Below are 20,476 nucleotides of genomic sequence, written 5' to 3'. Positions count from 1 at the left end.
GGCGCAGGGCGAGCGAAAGCGGCAGCGGGGCGGGCGGCGAGCCCGGCGGCGGCAGCCCTGCCAGCCGGGCGAGCGAACGCGGCAGCGGGGCGGTGCTGACGGGAGAGGGGGGCCAGCGAGCCCGGCGGCGGCGGCAGCACCAGCCGGCCAGCCCCGCCGAGCCGTGGCGCTGAGCTGGGCCACCCGGCCCCGTCGGCAACCATGAGCGGGCCGAGCCTTCCTGGCCCCGCCCCGAGCCAGTAAAGCCCGCTATGCCGCGATCCTGTTACTAATTGGCCAATTTGTGAAAGCTGCGCACGGATTCTCGCGACGAACGAAAGTGCGGCTAATATTCGGGGTGCGGCTTATCTATTGACAAAGACAGCAACATTGTCGAGGCACCGGGGGTGCGGCTTATAATCCGTGCGGCTTGTATTCGTGAAACTACTGTACACTTCTTGCAATTATTGTTGTGTTTAGATTGAATGTCAATTCATCTATACAATTATTTTTTGTTGGAGAACATTATTAACTTTTACTATGCTTAGAATTGAAATTGTAAGTTATTGATATTCCATAAAGAAAGTTATCAACTCAGTATCCTGTCTGTCATAAACAGTTCCCAAATAGGAAGAAGATTAGTGACCTACGTACAGAAACCACAGTAAAGTAACACTTGAGGCTAAAAAAATTGGTTAGAGAGGACAATAGATCCACTTTTTCAAATTCAGCTTAAGGACAAATTGAGATGGTTTCTTACAAATTACTGAAAATCCAAATGAAAAATGGAAACAATTTATGATTGCTTGCAGTAAATAAGCAGTGCTGATTTAAACTGTCATGACAGATTCCCTGCTGGTACATAATGTGCAAGAGAACATTTCAGTGTTGCAAACAATATTTGCTGTAACAAAGGCAGAGATCTGCAGTGGCAGGGATGTCTGAAAGGGGTCACAAAAAGAAAAAAGCATTTTTTTGCTAAAAACTTCTTCATAATTGATGGGCTCTTTCCTTCTTGTAACAAGACTTCTTTACTATACAGTGCAGAAGTTACCCCAAGTCCTGCACAGGAACATAACATTAACACACATCCTGCAGAGGGAAAAGTTCAGTCCAAAATGGCAATTCAGTAGAGACTGAGCTGCCTGCTAAGCTGAGGATTTTATGTATTGCCAGCATAGCTGAAAAGGTTAATACCTTTGAAACTATACCCAGTAATGAAAACTGACTGGTATTTGTATTCCAATTCAACTGGATATACAGATCTTCGTGCTGTTTTCAACAAGTGCAAGCATTAGAAATGAAATGGATAATTCATAGCTCATTAGTCTCACTGGTTATCAGTTACATTAAAGGTCTTCTGCCTGCACTTTTAGATTTTAAAGAAGTTCTAGGTTTAAAAAAAAAAAAACGTTTAAAATCATCTATCAAAGCATAATCCCATTTTCTTTATTACAGTAGTTTTACTAGTTAAGGGTTTAGCCTGGCAAGCCTATCTTGTGTGAGTAATCCTTGATGGAGCAAGTAATACTCAGACCATCACCAGGAGGACTTGTGTGAGTAGGAGCTGAATTGGGCTGCACAACACAGAAACAGTGGTTCATGCTCAGGTCAGCCAATTCAGCTGTACCTAGAAATATGGGACTATAGTAATCCAAAAATCTAGAGTTACAAGTGCTGATATTATAATGGATTGTTGGCAAATGTGTCAGAAATTCCCTGGAAAGCAAGTAAAACCAAGCCATCAATCTTGCCTGAACGAGCCAAAGATCAAAAAAGTTTGAAATGGTGACCTGGGGGCCAAAATTAGTTAAGAGTTCCTAATAATTTTAAAATACCACTGTTAAATTCCCCAAAAGCAACTCTTATAAAAATTTTAGAATGGGAACATATCCAAACCACAAGAAGGCTACAGAAAACAGGAATGAAAGTTAGAATGTAATGAAAAGTTAAAAACCAGTTAATTAAGGTCATAGAAGATATTACAGGTTGGATTACTAGTGTCCCATATTATGAAGTGGATTACACAGAGAGTATATTATCAATGTTTTGCAGGTTTTCAAACAATTTTCTGGATTTAAAATTTTTCCAGACTGGTGCTTCTACACACTGGATTTTTTTTTCAATTCATCCTTTGTTAAATTTTAACTAAAATAATTCAACAGTTTCTGAGAACAAAGCTATATGACTATAATTTTTGTTGTGCCTGTTAGAGAACTCTAGGGCTTTTTTATTTTTTCATTCTCAGATGACCCATCTTTGAACTAGGGACACATAAATTTGGCAGGTGAAGCAGTTGATGAAGGATATTTGTGTTGCTGTTCCTACAACAATTCATCCTTGCCAAATGTGACCAGTTTATAAACTTCAAAAAATATATCCATTCATATGTGCTTAAGTAGAGCAAGAAATTCTCCCAAGATGCCTGCTCTGGATCCATGGCAGGTTGGTGAGCTGCAGGACATGCTGGGATCAAGAGCAGGCACCCAACAGAGAACCTACATCATCTGTGCCAGTAAGGAGCCAGAGGAAAGGAGACAGACAGACAGATAATTCAGACTTAAGGGAAAAACCCACTGCAAGTGGACTAGGAATCCTGCAGGGCAGGGAGAGGAATTAATGGGGAAGGAAAGGAGGCAGAGATGAGCAGCAGAAGGGGAACAGGGACAGGAACAAGCACTGACAGTGTCATTCAGCGCCTTGATGATCAGTGTCCCCCTCTGAAGCAAGAGGCATCCTATGTCTGTTCCTGTCTCTGAAACCTCTTTGAAACCTGTCACAAATGACCCATCAGTTTTGCCAGACTTGTTGCTTTCACAGGTGACAGACTGCTGTGTGCATTGAGGAAGTGTTTGTTCTCACATCTGATAGTTTATACAACCTAGGAACTAAAAAGCACTGATGACATGGAGATATTTTTACCCTTGACTGCAAACAGCAAACACAACTTTAGATTACCTCAGCTTTTTAAAAAATGGATTAAAAAGTGCCATCTATGGTTTTATTTCTTGTGTTTAAGCAATTTTCAAAAAGCACAAATTATAAAGTTGTGTCTGACTATCACAAACACTCAGCCAGTGCTAGTGAACATCACTAGTGACAGAGCTGCTCTATATACTACCATGTGTCACCAGGGGTTTCAATTGTCTTCAAAGATTTTGTGCTGCTCAGTTCAAAGAGCTTCTGTAATAGAGTGATGCAAAGAAACATAGTTTTCTGTGTGAAATCTGCAGGGCCAGAGAAAAGAAGCCAGGTGGAAATTTAGCCTCTTTTTGGTGCAGCTGGGTTAAATTGCACCTCCATTTTGAACAGAAGCTGTAAAGAAGTTCCAGCTTTACTGCTATCCCAGGTAATGTCTGCATCCCCATCAGTGGCCATGAAGTGGTACACAGTGAACTCTGGAGTAGCAACCACAAGTAGCACTAGCAGTCCAGCCACAGACACAAGGTTCCCTGCAGATGAGCCCATAATCTGCCAGCTGCAGGATGGAAGTACCTAAAGGATTAAAAGTTGTGCTTTCTGATTGCTTTGATGTGAAGCTGTATTATGATTGCTATTTCTAAACTTTTCACTCTTGCCTTTCCACAAAGACTGCACAGCAATGTGACCTCATCTGCAGTTGCCAGTAATCAAATTCAGCAAATACCCCATCTTGATCCAGTATGTGTTGTCAGATTAAAAAAAGGCTTGATTTTTAATTGTGACTGTAGAAGATTGTTGTGGTACCCAGTCATACCTGTGTAACACCTTTCAGGTCTTCCTGGACTGCCTGGACTGGATGGCTTGGATGGACTAAAAGGTCAAAAGGGTTCTGCAGGAGCTCCAGGTAAAGATGAGAAATAACTGGAACAGAAAATCTTCTCCTACATGACTGAATGTGCAAGGAAAGGTGCATGTTATTTTGATGTTTGCCTTGCCAGAAGACATCATTAAGGCTCAGTCTAAACTTTCAAACAGAATCTAAAGTATGCTAAATGGCACACCTGCAGTTATTTGTGGGGAAAACTTGCAAACTTCCATTACTCACATAGTTTTGTTGGAACATTTCAAAGCTGTTTATAAAATTAAAAAGTTCAGTGCAGATGATTCAAAGGAGAACCAAGTCTCTTTTTTTTTTAATATATAAAAGATAAAACTAACAAATTAAAAGGACACTTGTGAAATCCCAGCTCCATTTAAAGTCCATGGGAGTTGTGCCTCAAACTTAAGAGAAACATGGATTTCACTCATGCCAATGTATTTGCAACGTTAAAAAGGTGCTTTTGAAGCACTATTAAAAAAACAATGCTTATAATCTATGTAAAGATTACAAATATATGCTGATAGAAAATTAAATTTAAAACCATCCAATCAGTTTCACGTTACAGACAATAATGACACCGTATAAAATAACCCCTGAAGAAGAGCATTCAAGCAAAAAGATTACTTTCTTTGAAAGTGATGAATTAGGGCCAGATTCAACAAAACTCTATCCAGCTTCCAAGAGAGAACCAGAAAAACAGCACTAGGCAACCCTTGCAAGGAGGAACATCTGCAACTGGTATTTCTGTTCTGCACATCTGTATTTGTACTCGCTGTAAGCTTTATGCACATAATTGTTTTCTTATAAAGGTCAGAGTGAGACAGGGCCCCCAGGATACTCAGGAGAAATTGGACCAAAAGGAGACAGAGGTGAACCCGGATGGCGTGGTATTTCTATTCCAGGCCCCCCTGGAGAAAGGGGATTCCCAGGATTTCCAGGTAGGAAAAGGTTTTTTCCAAAGTGCTGCTCTGCAGAGTTGAAATTAAGCTCATACTTAATTTCTTTTTCTAAAGGTTCTTACTCTGATTAATATGAACATTATTGAGAAGATTCTTTCCCTGAAAACACTTCTGTTGTAACATACTGATGTTTCCTGAGTAGAGACACAGAGACTCCAGAATTGCTGGTTTATGTTATAGGAAAGAAAGAAAATAGAAAATTATAGACTTGAATAGACTCAGGGAACTGCTAGGTAGGGTTGCCAATTGGGAAGAAATTCCTGAAGAAAAAGAGTGCAGAAGATCTGGCAGTCCCAGAACTATAGTAAATCTATCAACTGTTCTGATCCAAGTGCAAGATAGAACTGCTTCACAAGATTGCAATGGTTATTTTAGAGCTTGATATAGGAACTGCACAGAAATGGGAAAAAGCAAGTGTTAGAGGAAGAGCCACTGAGAAACTGAAGAGACTGGAGCATCTGTCCTATGAGGAGAAGCTGAGAGAGGGGGAATTGCTTTGGCTCCACAAGAGAAGGCTCGGGGGGAGTTTATTAATGTGTGTAAGTACCTGATAGAAAGGACCTGGAGACAGCTCCTTCATAGTGTTATCCAGACAGGACAAGAGAAAATTTGGCACAAATTGACATAAGAACATTCTACTTAAATATAAGGAAAAGTCCTATTTTCCCTGGGAAGGGAATTGATCATGGGAACAGGTTGCTGGAGATGTTATGAAGTGTCTGTCATTGGAGATACTCGAACCCCAGCTGGACAGAGCCTGAGGCAAGCTGCTCTAGTGGATCCTGCTTTGAGGACAAGGTTAGTCTAGGAAGTATCCACTCAAGCCTCAGCAGTTCTGTGATTAGAAGTGACATCAGCTTTATGCTGCCAGACCTTGCCACAGTCAAACCTGGTGAGGTGAATTATTCTAAGATGAAGACACAATCATTTTTCTTAATTGGTTACTAGTTTGTGAATGGAGGGAGTCAACAGAACGGTGCTGCTGAGAAAAAAAAGGTTTAATTCTGAGATGTATTAACACTGTTTGCCATAGGATAGGCAAGGTCTCTGGTGGTTATGACCAGCTTTGACAAGTAAGAGAAAACTCACCAGAAATTAAATGGAAAGAGGGGGTCAAAAGCAAGACTGAAGAAACTAGATTTGTTTTTTTGTAGAATGCAATCCACATGTTAATTAGCTGCAACTGTTCAAAAGTTTTGTGGAGAGGATGGTAACCTGCAACTCTGCCTGTCACAAGTAAGGGCATAAATATTTTATTGTGTAAAAATCCAGATTAAGGATTAAGAAAAAAATGCATTCAAGGCTCGTAAATTCATCTTGTTCACTGAGTTTTTTAGGAATCAGCGTAACTCCCTTTTGCTAGGAACAATCTGTGAATACCTACCCTGCTCCAGGCAGAATCATTTCATCATCCCCACTCACCTTACATTGTTACCATTCATCTCCTTGCTGGAATTCAGGAAAACGTGGGTATTTGTGAAAATGTGCCAACCTGTGATGATGTATTCTTCAGGTTACATAGATTTTACGGGAAGAATTAAAAATTTAAAAAGATAACAGATATTTTCACTTTGACAGGATGGCCTCATTAAGCTGAGGACTGGTATGGTTGGTATACAAGTGGGGGCATACATTACCTCCATGACTTCTTATGTCAGCGTTCTTTTACTTACTAACTTCTGTCTGTAATCTAAAAAAAATTCAGATTTTTTTTTAATGTGATCCCTTAGGTAGAAGAGGACCTGTTGGACCCACTGGACCTATGGGAAGATCTCCTGATAGTGCTTCCCCTGGTCCTCCAGGGGATCAAGGATTACCTGGTTTAGATGGAATCAGAGGTATTAAAACTAAAAATACCAACTTTTATAATGTAAAAAAACCCTAAGACTATTAGGAATAATAGGGTTACTGTCTGTGAAACAATGTATAGAAGTGCACAGGGAATAAAGAAAGCCATCACTACCCTCAGTGAATACACAGAGAAGTGAACACCAGATAGATAAGCAGAGCAAGGACAAAATGCAGATCTCCAGATTAAGCAACTCAGTAATAAATCTATAATATATAAATATAGAGAAACAGTGTTTCAGTGAATGTACCAGTAACTTGATGCCTCTTCTGCTTGCACAGAATTTTAACTTTAGGAACTAGTCCTATCATTGTCTTCTTTGGACAAAGGCTAACACTAGTATTTCCAGAAACATGCAAGGGCTGTCTTACACCCTAAAGAAAACACACACTAGAGTAAAATAAAAAATCCTACCAGCATAACATGGTTTAGATGTTTGTGCAAGAATAAAGTCCTTTTCCATAGGTGATCCTGGGAATCCTGGTCCTCCTGGCGAGACTATCTTTGTGCGAGGAGATCCAGGTGATACCGGCATGCAAGGGGCACCAGGTAGTCCTGGGCCACGAGGACAACAGGGAGCCAGAGGCCCTCCAGGGAGCCAAGGAAGAGAAGGCCCAAAGGGTATGGAAAGAGATGGTTTTAACTCCTGTGTGTACTTCTGCCCAGCCCCTGTGAATGAGCCTTGTGTCCACTAAAACATTTGAGTTTGCAAGATAAGCAAACTGTGAACCCTCTTCAGGGTGTTGAGAAACTATGGAAAATGCAGTTGTTTGACTAACAAAATCTCACATCTGCCCCATATCAATAGCTTGGGGATTTCAATAGATTCTTTAGTTTGAAAACAGAAATCTACATACTCGCTTCTTTCAAACACTGTAGAGAAATCCCATCTACACCAATCACTTCCAATCTCTACAAAAAACAAAGTTTTAAATTTTAAGTCAGGTCCAGACCAGGGAAAGAAGAAATGTATATTTCTTTCTGTGGCACAACAGAGTTGAGGATTCCCATGCATTTTTGTTACTCAAGCATCCAGACTGCATTTTACTTTTGTTTGGTTTTATTTCCAGGTCCTATGGGGGTCCATGGCCCACAGGGTCCACCTGGTGCTTTAGGACAACCAGGAGACCAAGGTTTTCCAGGAAGACCTGGTCCCAGAGGTCCCACAGGTACTTATGAACCTGTTGTTCATAGTTCATTCAACTGTAACTGTGATCCTTCTATTAATATATAATCATACTAATGTTAATTTGCATGCAAATAATTTAAACAATCTTAGAAAAAAGACCCCTGCAGTTGCCAACTTAAATGATTTCTCATTTGATTAAAAATTTCTGAACCATTTATTTCTAATGCCACCTCATGTAAGTGACTTCAGTTCTCATTCCATTCTTTACTCTAATTTACATGCCTGAAACTTGCTTCCACCTGCACCTCAATGGCCACAATCTGCTTTCCATTTCTCAAATCCTTCAGGTTTCATAGGTAAGTGCATGACTTTTGATTATTGTTCTTTCCATAGGAGCTCCCTTATGTATAGAAACATTCAGCTCTTATTAGAAGGTATCCTTGGCATGGTTTCTATGAATAGTAGGTTCTGCTAGCAGGACATAGTTATAATACATATTTAACATAAACAGCACCAATGTAATGAGAATGCTTTGCTGAGAACTCTCATGCTAGGATGTCAAGTTGACTTCTGAAACATTTGTTTCTAGTTCTTATTTGGGTTTTTTTTTTGGTTTTCTCACAACATGCTTTCTAACCAAAATCGTAGCAAAAGCTTGAGGATTACTACAAACACTGAACTCTCCATCTGACTAAATGCTGATCCAAAATGCAAACAGGCAAAAGCTGCCAGTAACTTCCAGTATAGAAAATGTGACTATTATTTTTTTATTATGTGTTATAATTACAGTAATTTCACGACTATAAGGCGCACCCTTATGACTAAAATTTTTCCCTAAACCCGGAAGTGCGCCTTATAGTCCGGTGCGCCTTATCTGATCTACAAAGTTGCAAAATTTTCCACCCCGGAAGTGAGAGCCGCGAGGGGGGGCGGCGCCGCGGGAGCACCGAGTAGCCATGGTGGGGCAGCCGCGGGCAGTCCCAGGCACAGGGAGCAGCGCGGGCTGGAAGGCAGAGGGCGGCCCCGGGCAGCCCCAGGCACGGGGAGCAGCGCGGCTGGAAGGCGGGGCGTGGCCCCGGGCAGCCCCGGGCACGGGGAGCAGTGCGGGCTGGAAGGCGGGGCGTGGCCCCGGCGGCTCCGGGCACAGGGAGCAGCGTGGACTGGAAGGCAGGGCGTGGCCCCGGGCAGCCCCGGGCACAGGGAGCAGTGCGGGCTGGAAGGCGGGGGACGGCCCCCGGCGGCTCCGGGCACAGGGAGCAGCGTGGACTGGAAGGCGGGGCGTGGCCCCGGGCAGCCGCAGGCACAGGGAGCAGCGTGGACTGGAAGGCGGGGCGTGGCCCCGGGCAGCCCCGGGCACGGGGAGCAGTGCGGGCTGGAAGGCAGAGGGTGGCCCCGGGCAGCCCCAGGCATGGGGAGCAGCGCGGCTGGAAGGCGGGGCGTGGCCCCGGGCAGCCCCGGGCACGGGGAGCAGTGCGGGCTGGAAGGCGGGGCGTGGCCCCGGCGGCTCCGGGCACAGGGAGCAGCGTGGACTGGAAGGCGGGGCGTGGCCCCGGGCAGCCCCGGGCACGGGGAGCAGTGCGGGCTGGAAGGCGGGGGACGGCCACCGGCGGCTCCGGGCACAGGGAGCAGCGTGGACTGGAAGGCGGGGCGTGGCCCCGGGCAGCCCCAGGCACAGGGAGCAGCGTGGACTGGAAGGTGGGGCGTGGCCCCGGCGGCTCCGGGCACAGGGAGCAGCGTGGACTGGAAGGCGGGGCTTGGCCCCGGGCAGCCCCGGGCACGGGGAGCAGTGCGGGCTGGAAGGCAGGGGGCGGCCCTGGGTGCCCCAGGTACCGGGAGCAGCGCGGGTAGGGAGGTTTTACTACTTTGTAACTTTGTTGTGCGCAGCGGCCTGAGCCGACGGGACCACAGTGCTGGGGGCAGCGGCGCCACAGCTGATAGGGGCAGGCGCAGCCAGTGGGGCTGCGGTGCTGGCGGCAGCGGCGCCACAGCTGATAGGGGCCGACGGGACCACAGTGCTGGGGGCAGCGGCGCCACAGCTGATAGGGGCAGGCGCAGCCAGCGGGGCTGCGGTGCTGGCGGCAGCGGGGCCACAGGCCGATAGGGGCCGACGGGACCACAGTGCTGGGGGCAGCGGCGCCACAGCTGATATGGGCAGGCGCAGCCAGCGGGGCTGCGGTGCTGGCGGCAGCGGGGCCACAGGCCGATAGGGGCCGACGGGACCACAGTGCTGGGGGCAGCGGCGCCACAGCTGATAGGGGCAGGCGCAGCCAGCGGGGCTGCGGTGCTGGCGGCAGCGGCGCCACAGCTGATAGGGGCCGACGGGACCACAGTGCTGGGGGCAGCGGCGCCACAGCTGATAGGGGCAGGCGCAGCCAGCGGGGCTGCGGTGCTGGCGGCAGCGGGGCCACAGGCCGATAGGGGCCGACGGGACCACAGTGCTGGGGGCAGCGGCGCCACAGCTGATAGGGGCAGGCGCAGCCAGCGGGGCTGCGGTGCTGGCGGCAGCAGGGCCACAGGCCGATAGGGGCCGACGGGACCACAGTGCTGGGGGCAGCGGCGCCACAGCTGATAGGGGCAGGCGCAGCCAGCGGGGCTGCGGTGCTGGCGGCAGCGGGGCCACAGCCCGATAGGGGCCGACGGGACCACAGTGCTGGGGGCAGCGGCGCCACAGCTGATAGGGGCAGGCGCAGCCAGCGGGGCTGCGGTGCTGGCGGCAGCGGGGCCACAGGCCGATAGGGGCCGACGGGACCACAGTGCTGGGGGCAGCGGCGCCACAGCTGATAGGGGCAGGCGCAGCCAGCGGGGCTGCGGTGCTGGAGGCAGCGGGGCCACAGCCGAATAGGGGCCGACGGGGCCGCAGTGCGCCGAGCCGAGCGAGGGATGGGAGGCAGGGCAGTGGCGGCGGGGGGCAAGCCCGCCGACATGGGGGCACCCGGAGCACCAGGGAACTCTGGAGCAGCGGGGCCCTGGGGACGCCGCACGGAGCGGCGGAGGGCTTTCTCCGGCCCCGGGGACGCCACACGGAGCGGCGGCGGGCATTTTCCGGCCCCGGGGACACCGCACGGAGCGGCGGCGGGCATTTTCCGGCCCCGGGGACGCCGCACGGAATGGCGGATACAGGCAGGCCCGGGGGCCAATGGCTGCCGGGTTGGGGCGGGGCCTTGGCCAGCAACCGTGCGGGGGGAGCTGGGGGCGGAGCCTCGCTAAAAAAAAAAAAAAAAAAAAAAAAAAAAAAAAAAAAAAAAGTGCGCCTTATAGTCCGGTGCGCCTTATCTGATCTGCAAAGTTGCAAAATTTACCGACTCCCGGGGGGTGCGCCTTATAGTCCGGTGCGCCTTATGGTCGTGAAATTACTGTACTTCAAATGGCTGTTATGGGCTAGCTTTTTTGGCCTGCCTGTTGATGGTTTTGTAGTACCAAAATAGGCAAAATACATGCTAAGGTGTTTACACTGAAGCTGGGTAGGTAGACTTTAGGCTTTATGACTTAAACGATATTAAGACATAAAATATGTGAAACATAGAATCTTTGAATTGTTTAAGTTGGGAAAGACTTTCAAGATATCAAATCCCACCATTAACCCAGCACTGCCAAGGACACCTCTCCACCACGTCCCCAAGCGCCCCATCTCCATGCCTTCTCAATACCTGCAGGGATGGTGACACCACCACTTCCCTGGGCAGCCTGTTCCAGGGCTTCATAAACCTTTCCGTGAAGACAAATTTCCTAATTCCAGTATAATTCTCCCTTGATAAAACTTAAGGCCATTTCCTCCTGTTACTTGGTGGAAGAGACTCTCTACAAGCTTCTTTCAAGTAACTGTAATAGAGCAGTAAGTTCTCTCCTGACCCTCCTCCAGACTAAATACCCTCAGTTCCCTCAGCTGGTCCTCACCAGACTTGTGCTCCAGACCATTCCCAGCTCCACTGCTTCTCTCTGGACACACTCCAGCACTTCAATGTCTTTCTGGGAGTGAGAAGTGCAAAACTGCATACAGGATTCAAGGTGCAGCCTCACCTTGAGGCAGGGGAACAGTCACTGCCCTGATCCTGCTGGCCACAGGCCAGGATGCCATTGGCCTTCTTGCCCACCTGGGCAAAGATCACAGACCAGCTAACATACACTTGCTTGGCATGCTGTTAATACTAAAATTAAAAACAGTAAGACTCAATAATTCAAGATTTTAAAAAACTTAACGTATACTCTTGAACACCCAAATCTTGAGTTTTTGCATGGGAGCTATTAGCCAGCCTTGCAATTCACTTTCCCATTACACATTCCAGGTGACCCTGGTGAACCAGGAAAATTAGATGATTCATGCCCTACAATCCCGGGGCCTCCTGGGGAACCCGGGCAAAGAGGAGAGGATGGCTCTGCAGGATTACCAGGGCCAATAGGCCACCCTGGACCCCGAGGTAAGCTCATGTTTTGAAAGCCTGGATGTTCTTCTCAGCCATTTAGACAACAAGTTAAAAAGGGTCAGAGTGTCAGAGTTACTTCTCTGTGTTTTACCCTCTCTCTTCTCCTTAAACACTTACTAACAGTCTCCAGAAACACAGTGGGCTGCTTAATAAATGTAGCTGAACCAGGCTGTTGGAGTCTGCCTGCCCTACATTCCCATTTCCTAGGCCAGGCAGGGCAAAAGCATAAGGTACTGTTGAGGAAAAAAGTTCTTCAAGTGGTATTTTCCCTTTTTCCCCACCAAATTATAAAGCAATGCCTCAAACCATCCCTGTGGTTTAGACCTATTTGGAGAATGTTTAAAATATGCATGCTTTAAAATCTAGCAATAATGAATCCCAAAGCTCTGCTAACCAAAGTCCTAAAAGGACTGAAATCAGAGAAGTGGCTACAACAGAGGTCTTTATCTGCTAGAACATGAAATAGTAACCACCAAGGAAAACTGACCAAAGAGATCTTAAGAGAAAGTGATGAAAGACTGAAACGTTCTTCTGACAGATGAAAACAAGGGTGATGCTGGTACTGGTGATCCCAAAAGAGAGGCCACCTTCATGGAAACACAGCATAGGCTGTATTTCAGAGTGTCTTCAGTTTAGATGGTAGAATCCCTTGTGTGGTTTTAGGTATTTCCTACTTGGGAAAACAAAGTTTGTTGTGTTGGCTGCTCTGGCTATCCAGTGTGTCCAGAAGAAAAAATCCACTAATGTCTCCCAGGAGATTCCCTGCAGCAGTCATTCCTATCATGAAAGGAAACAATGCAGTTTTCAGTCGTCTCTAGTATCTTAGTTGATTTGCCAGCTAAAAGGGGTTTCTGAGGTTACACAGCTGTGGTTCCATTGTATACATCATTAAGGGTTTCTGTAAAACTAGGTGATACTGTGATACGCATATTTGCACTGGTGTTATGAAAGAAATAAAGAAATAGTAATGCTTTTTCCTTCATTAAGATAGGGGAATAATTTTTTTTCCTGGCTTGGAAGGCAAACTGGAAGTTTTACTGGCAAAAGCAATGGATTTTATTAAAACCCCTCAATGTGCTTAAGCTTTGGCAGAATAACTCTGCAACCAACATAGAAAAGCTGTTAATTTTTTTGACTGATTCAGACTTTCTTAGTAAAAAGTAACAAGAGGAAGTTTGCATGTTGTGAGGCAACATTGAATTACTCAGTCTGCAGGTTAAATAGCAAAGTCTGCAAGGAATGAAACACCATTACTGAGAAACAATTGTGATGGATGCCAGAGAAATACCCTCATCTGAAACCTGGTTTTTATCAAAAGGAGAAAACCACTTCTAAGTGCAACAATACCTGATAAGTGTTACTCTATTCAATTCAGATTATGTTTTAAGTAGTCAGTGAACAGGCCCATAATTATCTGCACCCTTTACAGTCACAGCCACACCATCACTGCTAATGTATAAAATGCATGGACATGTGAGAAATACAAAATGGTGAGGCCATCAGGAGCCTAAAAATGTCCAGTTCTGCAGTCCCTCCCTATTCTGTAAGTACTCCAATGCATCCATTACTTCAAAGGGAGTTCAGAGGGAGACTTTGCTGAATGGGGTTCTCAAAGCTGATGGCTTGGCTTGCCTCAGAAGGAGTTACAGCTCATTCCATGGTACAGATAGGACGGCAATTCTGCACAAGGCTTGCATGATGATGTTTGTTGGGGAGTGCTTTGATTTCAACTGTAAATCACACAAGATCTCTGGAGAGGATGGAAAACCTTATCAGGAAGCTGCTGTGTCTAAGTCATGCCTCTGAGCTACTGTTATGGTCACAGGGTGAATAAGTGGTGAAGAGAATTCCCAGCAGAAGCAGTTCTGCACTTCCCTGTCCCAGTGTTCATTTTTCCTGTCTAGCCCTTTGTGTTTGGACAATGCAGAACCTTAAATGCAGCCCTATGAAGGAAAACCACATACTTTGTATTTATCTAGGCATAAAAGGTGAAGAAGGATCATGTGGCCTGCCAGGTCAAGATGGGTTACCTGGGGCACCTGGACCACCAGGTGACCAAGGGAGCCGAGGAGAGCAAGGATACACTGGGCCACAAGGTAAGAATGGAGCACGACTGTGGGGAGATGTGTGACATGGTGCATGGACTCAGTTTTCTCTCTGCTCCCCAATTCCCCCATGGATACATCCACCTCCAGTCTGAGATTCCATGATTCCTTGCCCCCTCTCAGTTCAAGCACTGACAGTGACATTTGTGAATAATTTCATAACAAGACCTGTTGGAAGAAAATTTATCTCAGCATTCAGTGTTTAGCAAAAAGACAATTAAGCACCCATGCTCAGACAGCATATATCAATAGGCATGCATCTCTGAGCCAGGGCTAATGGGGCAACTGTCTGGCAGTAATTAAAGTTGTATTTTAACTGTGACTGCTCTCTAAAAAATTAAGGGTTTAACACCTATGTGAGCAAGGGGTATCGATTGTTACTGCAGGGATTCAAATTCAGTCCAGACATTCTGTTCATCCTAGTGAGTAAGTCTGGGAAATCATTGCCCACTTCAGCTCATTTCTTAATCCATACAGCATAAGACAGGCACAATAGAAAAGCCAAGTGCCAAGCATTCAGTAGCAATCTAGCTCATTTCTCTCCAAGAAGGACAACAGAAGTCTACTTGTGTCTTTATTGCCCATGACAATATTGAAGTTGTATTATATTGAATTGGGAACTTCTTACTGAACATTTAACACACAGCTGGTGTGAACTTTTACTGTATGTTATACAAGTAAATTTCTTTTACCTTTCTGCAAGGTCCACCTGGCCAGACTGGTGTCCCAGGACAACCAGGCCCCCAAATTAGATCTGCAAGTGGATTCTTGCTCGTCCTGCACAGTCAGTCAGACAGAGAACCACTCTGCCCACAGGGGATGCCCAAGTTATGGACTGGCTATAGTCTGCTGTACCTGGAAGGACAAGAGAAAGCCCACAATCAAGACCTTGGTATGTATTGTACATAACTGCTCTCCAGCTAAGGGATAATATGGTGTTATCTATACAAGGAAAAACAAGTCACATCGAGCAAGCTATAGAACTGTCAGTTACTTATTTTCTACAGACTCAAAATTAATTTACACTGATGATAATGAACTCTTGGTTATGCTGTCCTATTGTCACCCATTTTAAATGCTTTCTGCTGTTCTGCAACTGAATGAAAAAGTATTTCTGAGTAATTTTTACTTGAAGTTGGAGAGATGAGTGGTTTATTTCACTTATCCCAGCCCATTTTAGGCTGTCTTTGAAGTCACTGGAGAGATTTTCCTAGGTCAGAAATCTCATTTGGCCACTCTGAAATAACTCCCTGGAGGATCTGCTCCTTTTTTACTGTAGACACAGCTTGGGAAAGAGCTGGTTAAGTTGGGTAAGTACAGTTGGGCAGTATAAGTAAGCTTTACAAGTAAATTATGCATCATGTGTACAGCAGAATCCTGTGCTTCTCAGAGTCAGAAGCTAATACTTTTTGGAAAAGCCAAAGCCAAATTCATTACAGAGACAGCTCCTTTAGGTGCCTTGGGTCATTTCTTCCCTGTCTTCTACAATTCTGACTAAAATTAGGTATCTAAATAAGCTGCCTGATTTGCAGCCTGAGGAACTGATTGGTGGCAATTTGCACAGAAAAAAGTTTCCTAAATTCTTGTTGACTTGTTATACAAGAGTCAGAGAAGTCTCTGAGGAGGAAAGATCAAGGACCTAATAAGCTGAACAAAAAAGAAGTGTTTAAAAGAGCAATAAAAAGAGCTATTTTTAGAACAGCAGTGATGTTTTAGAATGCTTTCACTATTGTGTGTTTGGCATTCCCCAGGAGAGCCAGTTGCTAACAGAATGCCTCATAACAGCAATGAAAATAAGATTCAAAGAAAACAGAGTCCTTGTCTCCTGTGTGATTTTGCAGGCATTTTTCCTACTCAGGCTGCTCCAGATCCTTCATTAGTACTGGAATGGAATATTAACAGTGATAAAAAAAACTGGCTTACAGAAATGCCACATGTCTTTAATGAAGGTATTTGGGTTTGGGGGCATTACAAAAATAACACATCACACAGCAAGTTCAAGGCAGAACTTGGTGCAGTGATTATTGCTAACTAAATAGGCCATCATGAAACTGTTCTAAATTCAGTTCTGGAAGAAGTTCACCACAGAAGTATGCACTGGTCACTTCTTGGTTCCCACTGATGTCTGCCTGACGAGAATTTTGCAGGATTGACTCTGCAAAATCCCTCAATCCTTTTATTTCACTTTGGGAGTCTGTGAAACTTTTCTGGAAGGCAGTAGGACAGCTGCTGAGATTTCAGCTTAATGCACTGCTAGCAACGGCTTGTCATACTTCACAAAAACGTTTCTATTTATCAGCATTGTCATTTGGTTTCTCACTGCTCCTAATGAGTTTGTAAATAGCTGATCTCCTTTTAAACCAGCCACCACCTCTTGCCTAATTTATTTTTCAGTGTTGGCACAGCTAAGAAATTTGTTATCATAACTGTTTTTCATGGTGACAAACTACATCATGTTTAAATATCAGATTGACACATTAAATATTACTGGTCAAAGGAAGATACTTTTAATAGGTCTCTGTTTTTCATGTAGACATTTTGGTAAAGGGCTTGGGAGATTTAACACCTGTGGATTACCTAAGTCCTGCTAAAACACATAGTTTTGTAGCAACATTGCCCAGAATACAATTTTCAATTTACCCAGGAAGTGTAATGATTGGCATCACTTGCTGTTATTTCCAGGTCTGGCAGGATCCTGCCTGCCTGTGTTTAGCACCATGCCCTTTGCCTACTGCAACATCAACCAGGTGTGTTACTATGCCAGCCGCAATGACAAGTCCTACTGGCTGTCCAGCGCCGCGCCGCTGCCCATGGCGCCGCTGTCCGAGGAGGAGATCCAGCCCTACATCAGCAGGTGTGCTGTGTGTGAGGCCCCAGCACAGGCAGTGGCACTGCACAGCCAGGACCAGTCCATTCCTCCCTGCCCACCCAACTGGAGGAGCCTTTGGATAGGATACTCTTTTCTGATGGTAAGAAAGTGAGTGCGTGATTATATAGATGTGTTTCTTTCATCCAGCTTTTGTATTCTAAAGGTTCAAGGATTTTTAGCTCTGAAAAGTAAATTATTCAATGTCTAGCAAACATTAAAGAGGAAAATTCACAAGACAAAGGTTAGTTCCAAATTGTAGAACCTGGCTGTAGGTACATATACTGTACTCAGAAACTTAAGATACACATTTCCTAAAATTACAAAGTTTTTGCCTCCTTGTCTATAAAAAACAATGGGATGTTCATGTACAAAGGTGTAATTTTCAGAATTAGAGCTCCAAATCTTTTTAATGCCATCCTCAAGTTGCATATGCAGCAGTTTGGATAACAGCATCATTCTGAATCAACCCAGACTACTCCTTCCTTCAGTTTGATAAATACCTGAAAGTGAATCAGCTCTAGACTTAAGATTAATTTATTACAGAGCAAATCAAGATTATCTCCAGCAAAAGAAGCTTACTCCAATTTAAAATTACAAAAACCAGCACAGTTAAGATCAAGTAGGTAAAAAGACAGCTGAACATCATTTACCTATTTTTCATGCACAGTTACCAAGTTGTGTCTTTGTTCTTTGCAGCACACTGGATCTGGTGACCAGGGAGGTGGACAGTCCCTTATGTCACCCGGAAGCTGCCTGGAAGATTTCAGATCAGCACCGTTCATCGAGTGCCAGGGCCAGCGGGGAACGTGTCAGTTCTTTGCTAATGAATACAGTTTCTGGCTGACCACTGTGATGCCTGAGCTGCAGTTTGCATCAGCCCCCCTGTCAGGGACTCTTAAGGAAGGACAAGAGCAGAGGAAAAAAATCAGTAGATGCCAAGTATGCCTGAAGCATGGCTAAGGAGCAAACCAAAAGGAGGCAGCCACAGAGAAGGTTTGTGGGAAGATGAGCAATGTGCTAAAGGTTTAAACAGCAGCTCATGCTTGAATCTGTGTGAAAATGTGCAGCACTGTTCTCTTTGTTGGAATGGAAAACTGAGACAAAGATGAGGGATCTGTTGAGCCTCATCCACCCATACACACACATCCACAGGCAGTAAAATCTTGTGTAAAATAATTAAGAAAGACAAAACTCTCTCCCATTGGAGTCCACTGCTGTAAAGTACAGGGAACAAGGTGAGCTTGGAGGATTGAGTCAAGCTAGGAAGACCAAGGACACCATATCTGTTGTGCAAGAAATTGGATTTCCTGTTAGAAATGGCATTTACAGCACGAAGAATATGTGCGTTTACATGGCATATTATAAGTATTTATCCATACTGATAAAAATGTGCAAACATACAGATGTCAAAGCCCTGTAGCTGAATTTCCCAAGCCAAAGATACTTTGCACTTATATTTTCCCCTTCCCTCGGAAACAGCAATTGTTAAAAAATTATCTGATAATAAAAACAATGAAGATGAAAGTCTTTTACCACTGCAGTACTGAACCACACTCTAAAAGAACTGTTAATTGGGCTTTCATAAGCAACAAAAAGCTGCAAATCCATTTAACAGCAGATTATGTAAGAAAATAAAATTAACTGAGATAACAAATCCTTAAAAACCTGTATTTATATTTACAATTAGTTTCTAAGAGCAGTTACATTAAATTATTAAACTCTAATCCAAGTTGCTGAAGAGACAAAGCAATTTCTAATATGAATTGAAAAGAAACAGTTACATGATGATAAAATGAGTGAACTTATCTGAGTGATGAATATAAGAAGTGTTAGGACAATAAATTGTGTTCATTTTTTGCTTCTTTGCTTGTATATACACCACCAAAAAAAAAGAACCATCACCATTAAGAGCCTTATGGAATGACAGCTCTGAAGATCCTTTTTATTTTTTAAAGCACTGATTGTAAAAATGTTTATATCCTAAAGCACTAATCACCTTCTGAAAAAATGAAAACACATTTGTACCTCCTTCATTCATCTGTAAAACCAGAACTATTCCATGGTTCCATATCATGGGGCAACATCTGAAAACACAGATTGCAAATAGAGAATCCATCATGTGCAGAAGGGCCACAAATGCTCCTTTTACCACTTAAATAAGCTACATTTTACTAGAAGGGAATAGATGCTTTTTCCAGCACTTTTCATTTCAATTTGTGTTCACTGAGGTGCCTCCAGCAAAAGATTTTCAAGGAAACTGCGATCCTCATCCAAGGGTCCTAATTCAAAGCAAACTCCCTCTGAAGCCATCACGAGTACAACAGGCTGATCAGCCAATTTAAAAGCTGGATACACAAACTCAAAGAGCAGGAAAGACAGACATTCCAGGCTCAGCCAGAGGAAAATAAAACAACCAGAGGGTAAGTCCAGTCGAGTGTAAATACATCTGACTGTGCAACTTCCTCCTGACACAACCAACCAAACCTCTCTGATGTGCTGTGCTTTCATAGTGGTCAACTGACTGTGCCCTTGCACCGGGCAGGGGTCAGGAGCCCTCCTGGGGCATGTGCCATTCGCACCTGTGCCAGGGAACATTTCCCTCTGGTTCTGTGCCCACTGGGACAGAGCACACCTCGGGTCACTCTGGGCTGATTCCAACAGCACCTGTCAGATCTGACACTGGAGCAGGGCCAATCCCTGCCAATGACCTGGAATTCCATCCCCTCCTGGTTCAGGCAGCATTCCACAAGCAGGAGAGATCGGCTCTCCAGTCTGACATAAACCCCAAAGCCTCGACTCTGCGAGGTGCTGAGCAGCTCAGCAGTTTCCTATAGGAAGAAAGCAGCAGGTGGAGAGGAGCATCAGTGCTTAGGCCACCTGTTCTCCAAGGTGTGCAAGATGTGCTTCCAAAAAGGCCTCAGCTAAAGCCCCACAGGGCTGGGAGCTACAGCTGCTGCTCACTCACAGGAACAAACACCCAGTGCCTCAGGTGATGCCCCCATTTCCTGAGTGGATTTAGCTGATTCCACAATGAGGTCTCCTTTATGAGCCTCACCTGACAGTGCTCACCAGCTCCTCTGTCACTCATCTACAGCCTTTTTTCAGGTGAGAAACTCTGGCGAGGGGCTGTGACTGTCCTGGAAAACAAAGTGGGGCTTTTGGTATAAACTGCACTGAGGTAAATAATAATTAAAACCCTATATACTGTGTTACTGCAAACTGGGTCATAGGGACAAGGTAAAAACAAGGGAATAAAAAGGATTACACCTGTGTTCACCTAACTTGAACAAATGCACCAAAGAAACCTTTAAAACATCAGCAAGAAGCCTCACCAATAATTTAAATAAGCCATTTCATAGCATT

At 45.1% G+C, this 20,476-nt stretch overlaps 1 protein-coding gene across 2 annotated transcripts in view; it reads left to right on the top strand.

Moving 5' to 3' along the window:
• COL4A4 (collagen type IV alpha 4 chain) overlaps positions 1–18,997 on the top strand; it is a 67,001-nt gene extending 48,004 nt beyond the window's left edge. Inside the window, exons 38-48 of one of the 2 annotated variants that reach the window (XM_033068945.1) lie at positions 3,734–3,805; positions 4,591–4,719; positions 6,471–6,578; positions 7,055–7,210; positions 7,660–7,758; positions 8,066–8,074; positions 12,002–12,133; positions 14,119–14,235; positions 14,948–15,136; positions 16,927–17,213; positions 17,810–18,997. In XM_033068945.1, coding sequence (XP_032924836.1) covers positions 3,734–3,805; positions 4,591–4,719; positions 6,471–6,578; positions 7,055–7,210; positions 7,660–7,758; positions 8,066–8,074; positions 12,002–12,133; positions 14,119–14,235; positions 14,948–15,136; positions 16,927–17,213; positions 17,810–18,073 — 1,562 coding nt within the window. In that variant the 3' untranslated portion in view covers positions 18,074–18,997. The remainder of the gene's footprint in view (positions 1–3,733; positions 3,806–4,590; positions 4,720–6,470; positions 6,579–7,054; positions 7,211–7,659; positions 7,759–8,065; positions 8,075–12,001; positions 12,134–14,118; positions 14,236–14,947; positions 15,137–16,926; positions 17,214–17,809) is intronic. The other variant, XM_033068946.1, reaches the window with a different exon arrangement.
• Positions 18,998–20,476: the final 1,479 nt, after the last annotated feature.

This window comes from Catharus ustulatus, chromosome 10, assembly GCF_009819885.2.
Source record: "Catharus ustulatus isolate bCatUst1 chromosome 10, bCatUst1.pri.v2, whole genome shotgun sequence".
NCBI classification, from domain to species: Eukaryota; Metazoa; Chordata; class Aves; order Passeriformes; family Turdidae; genus Catharus; species Catharus ustulatus.
This window is presented reverse-complemented; position numbering and strand designations above follow the sequence as displayed.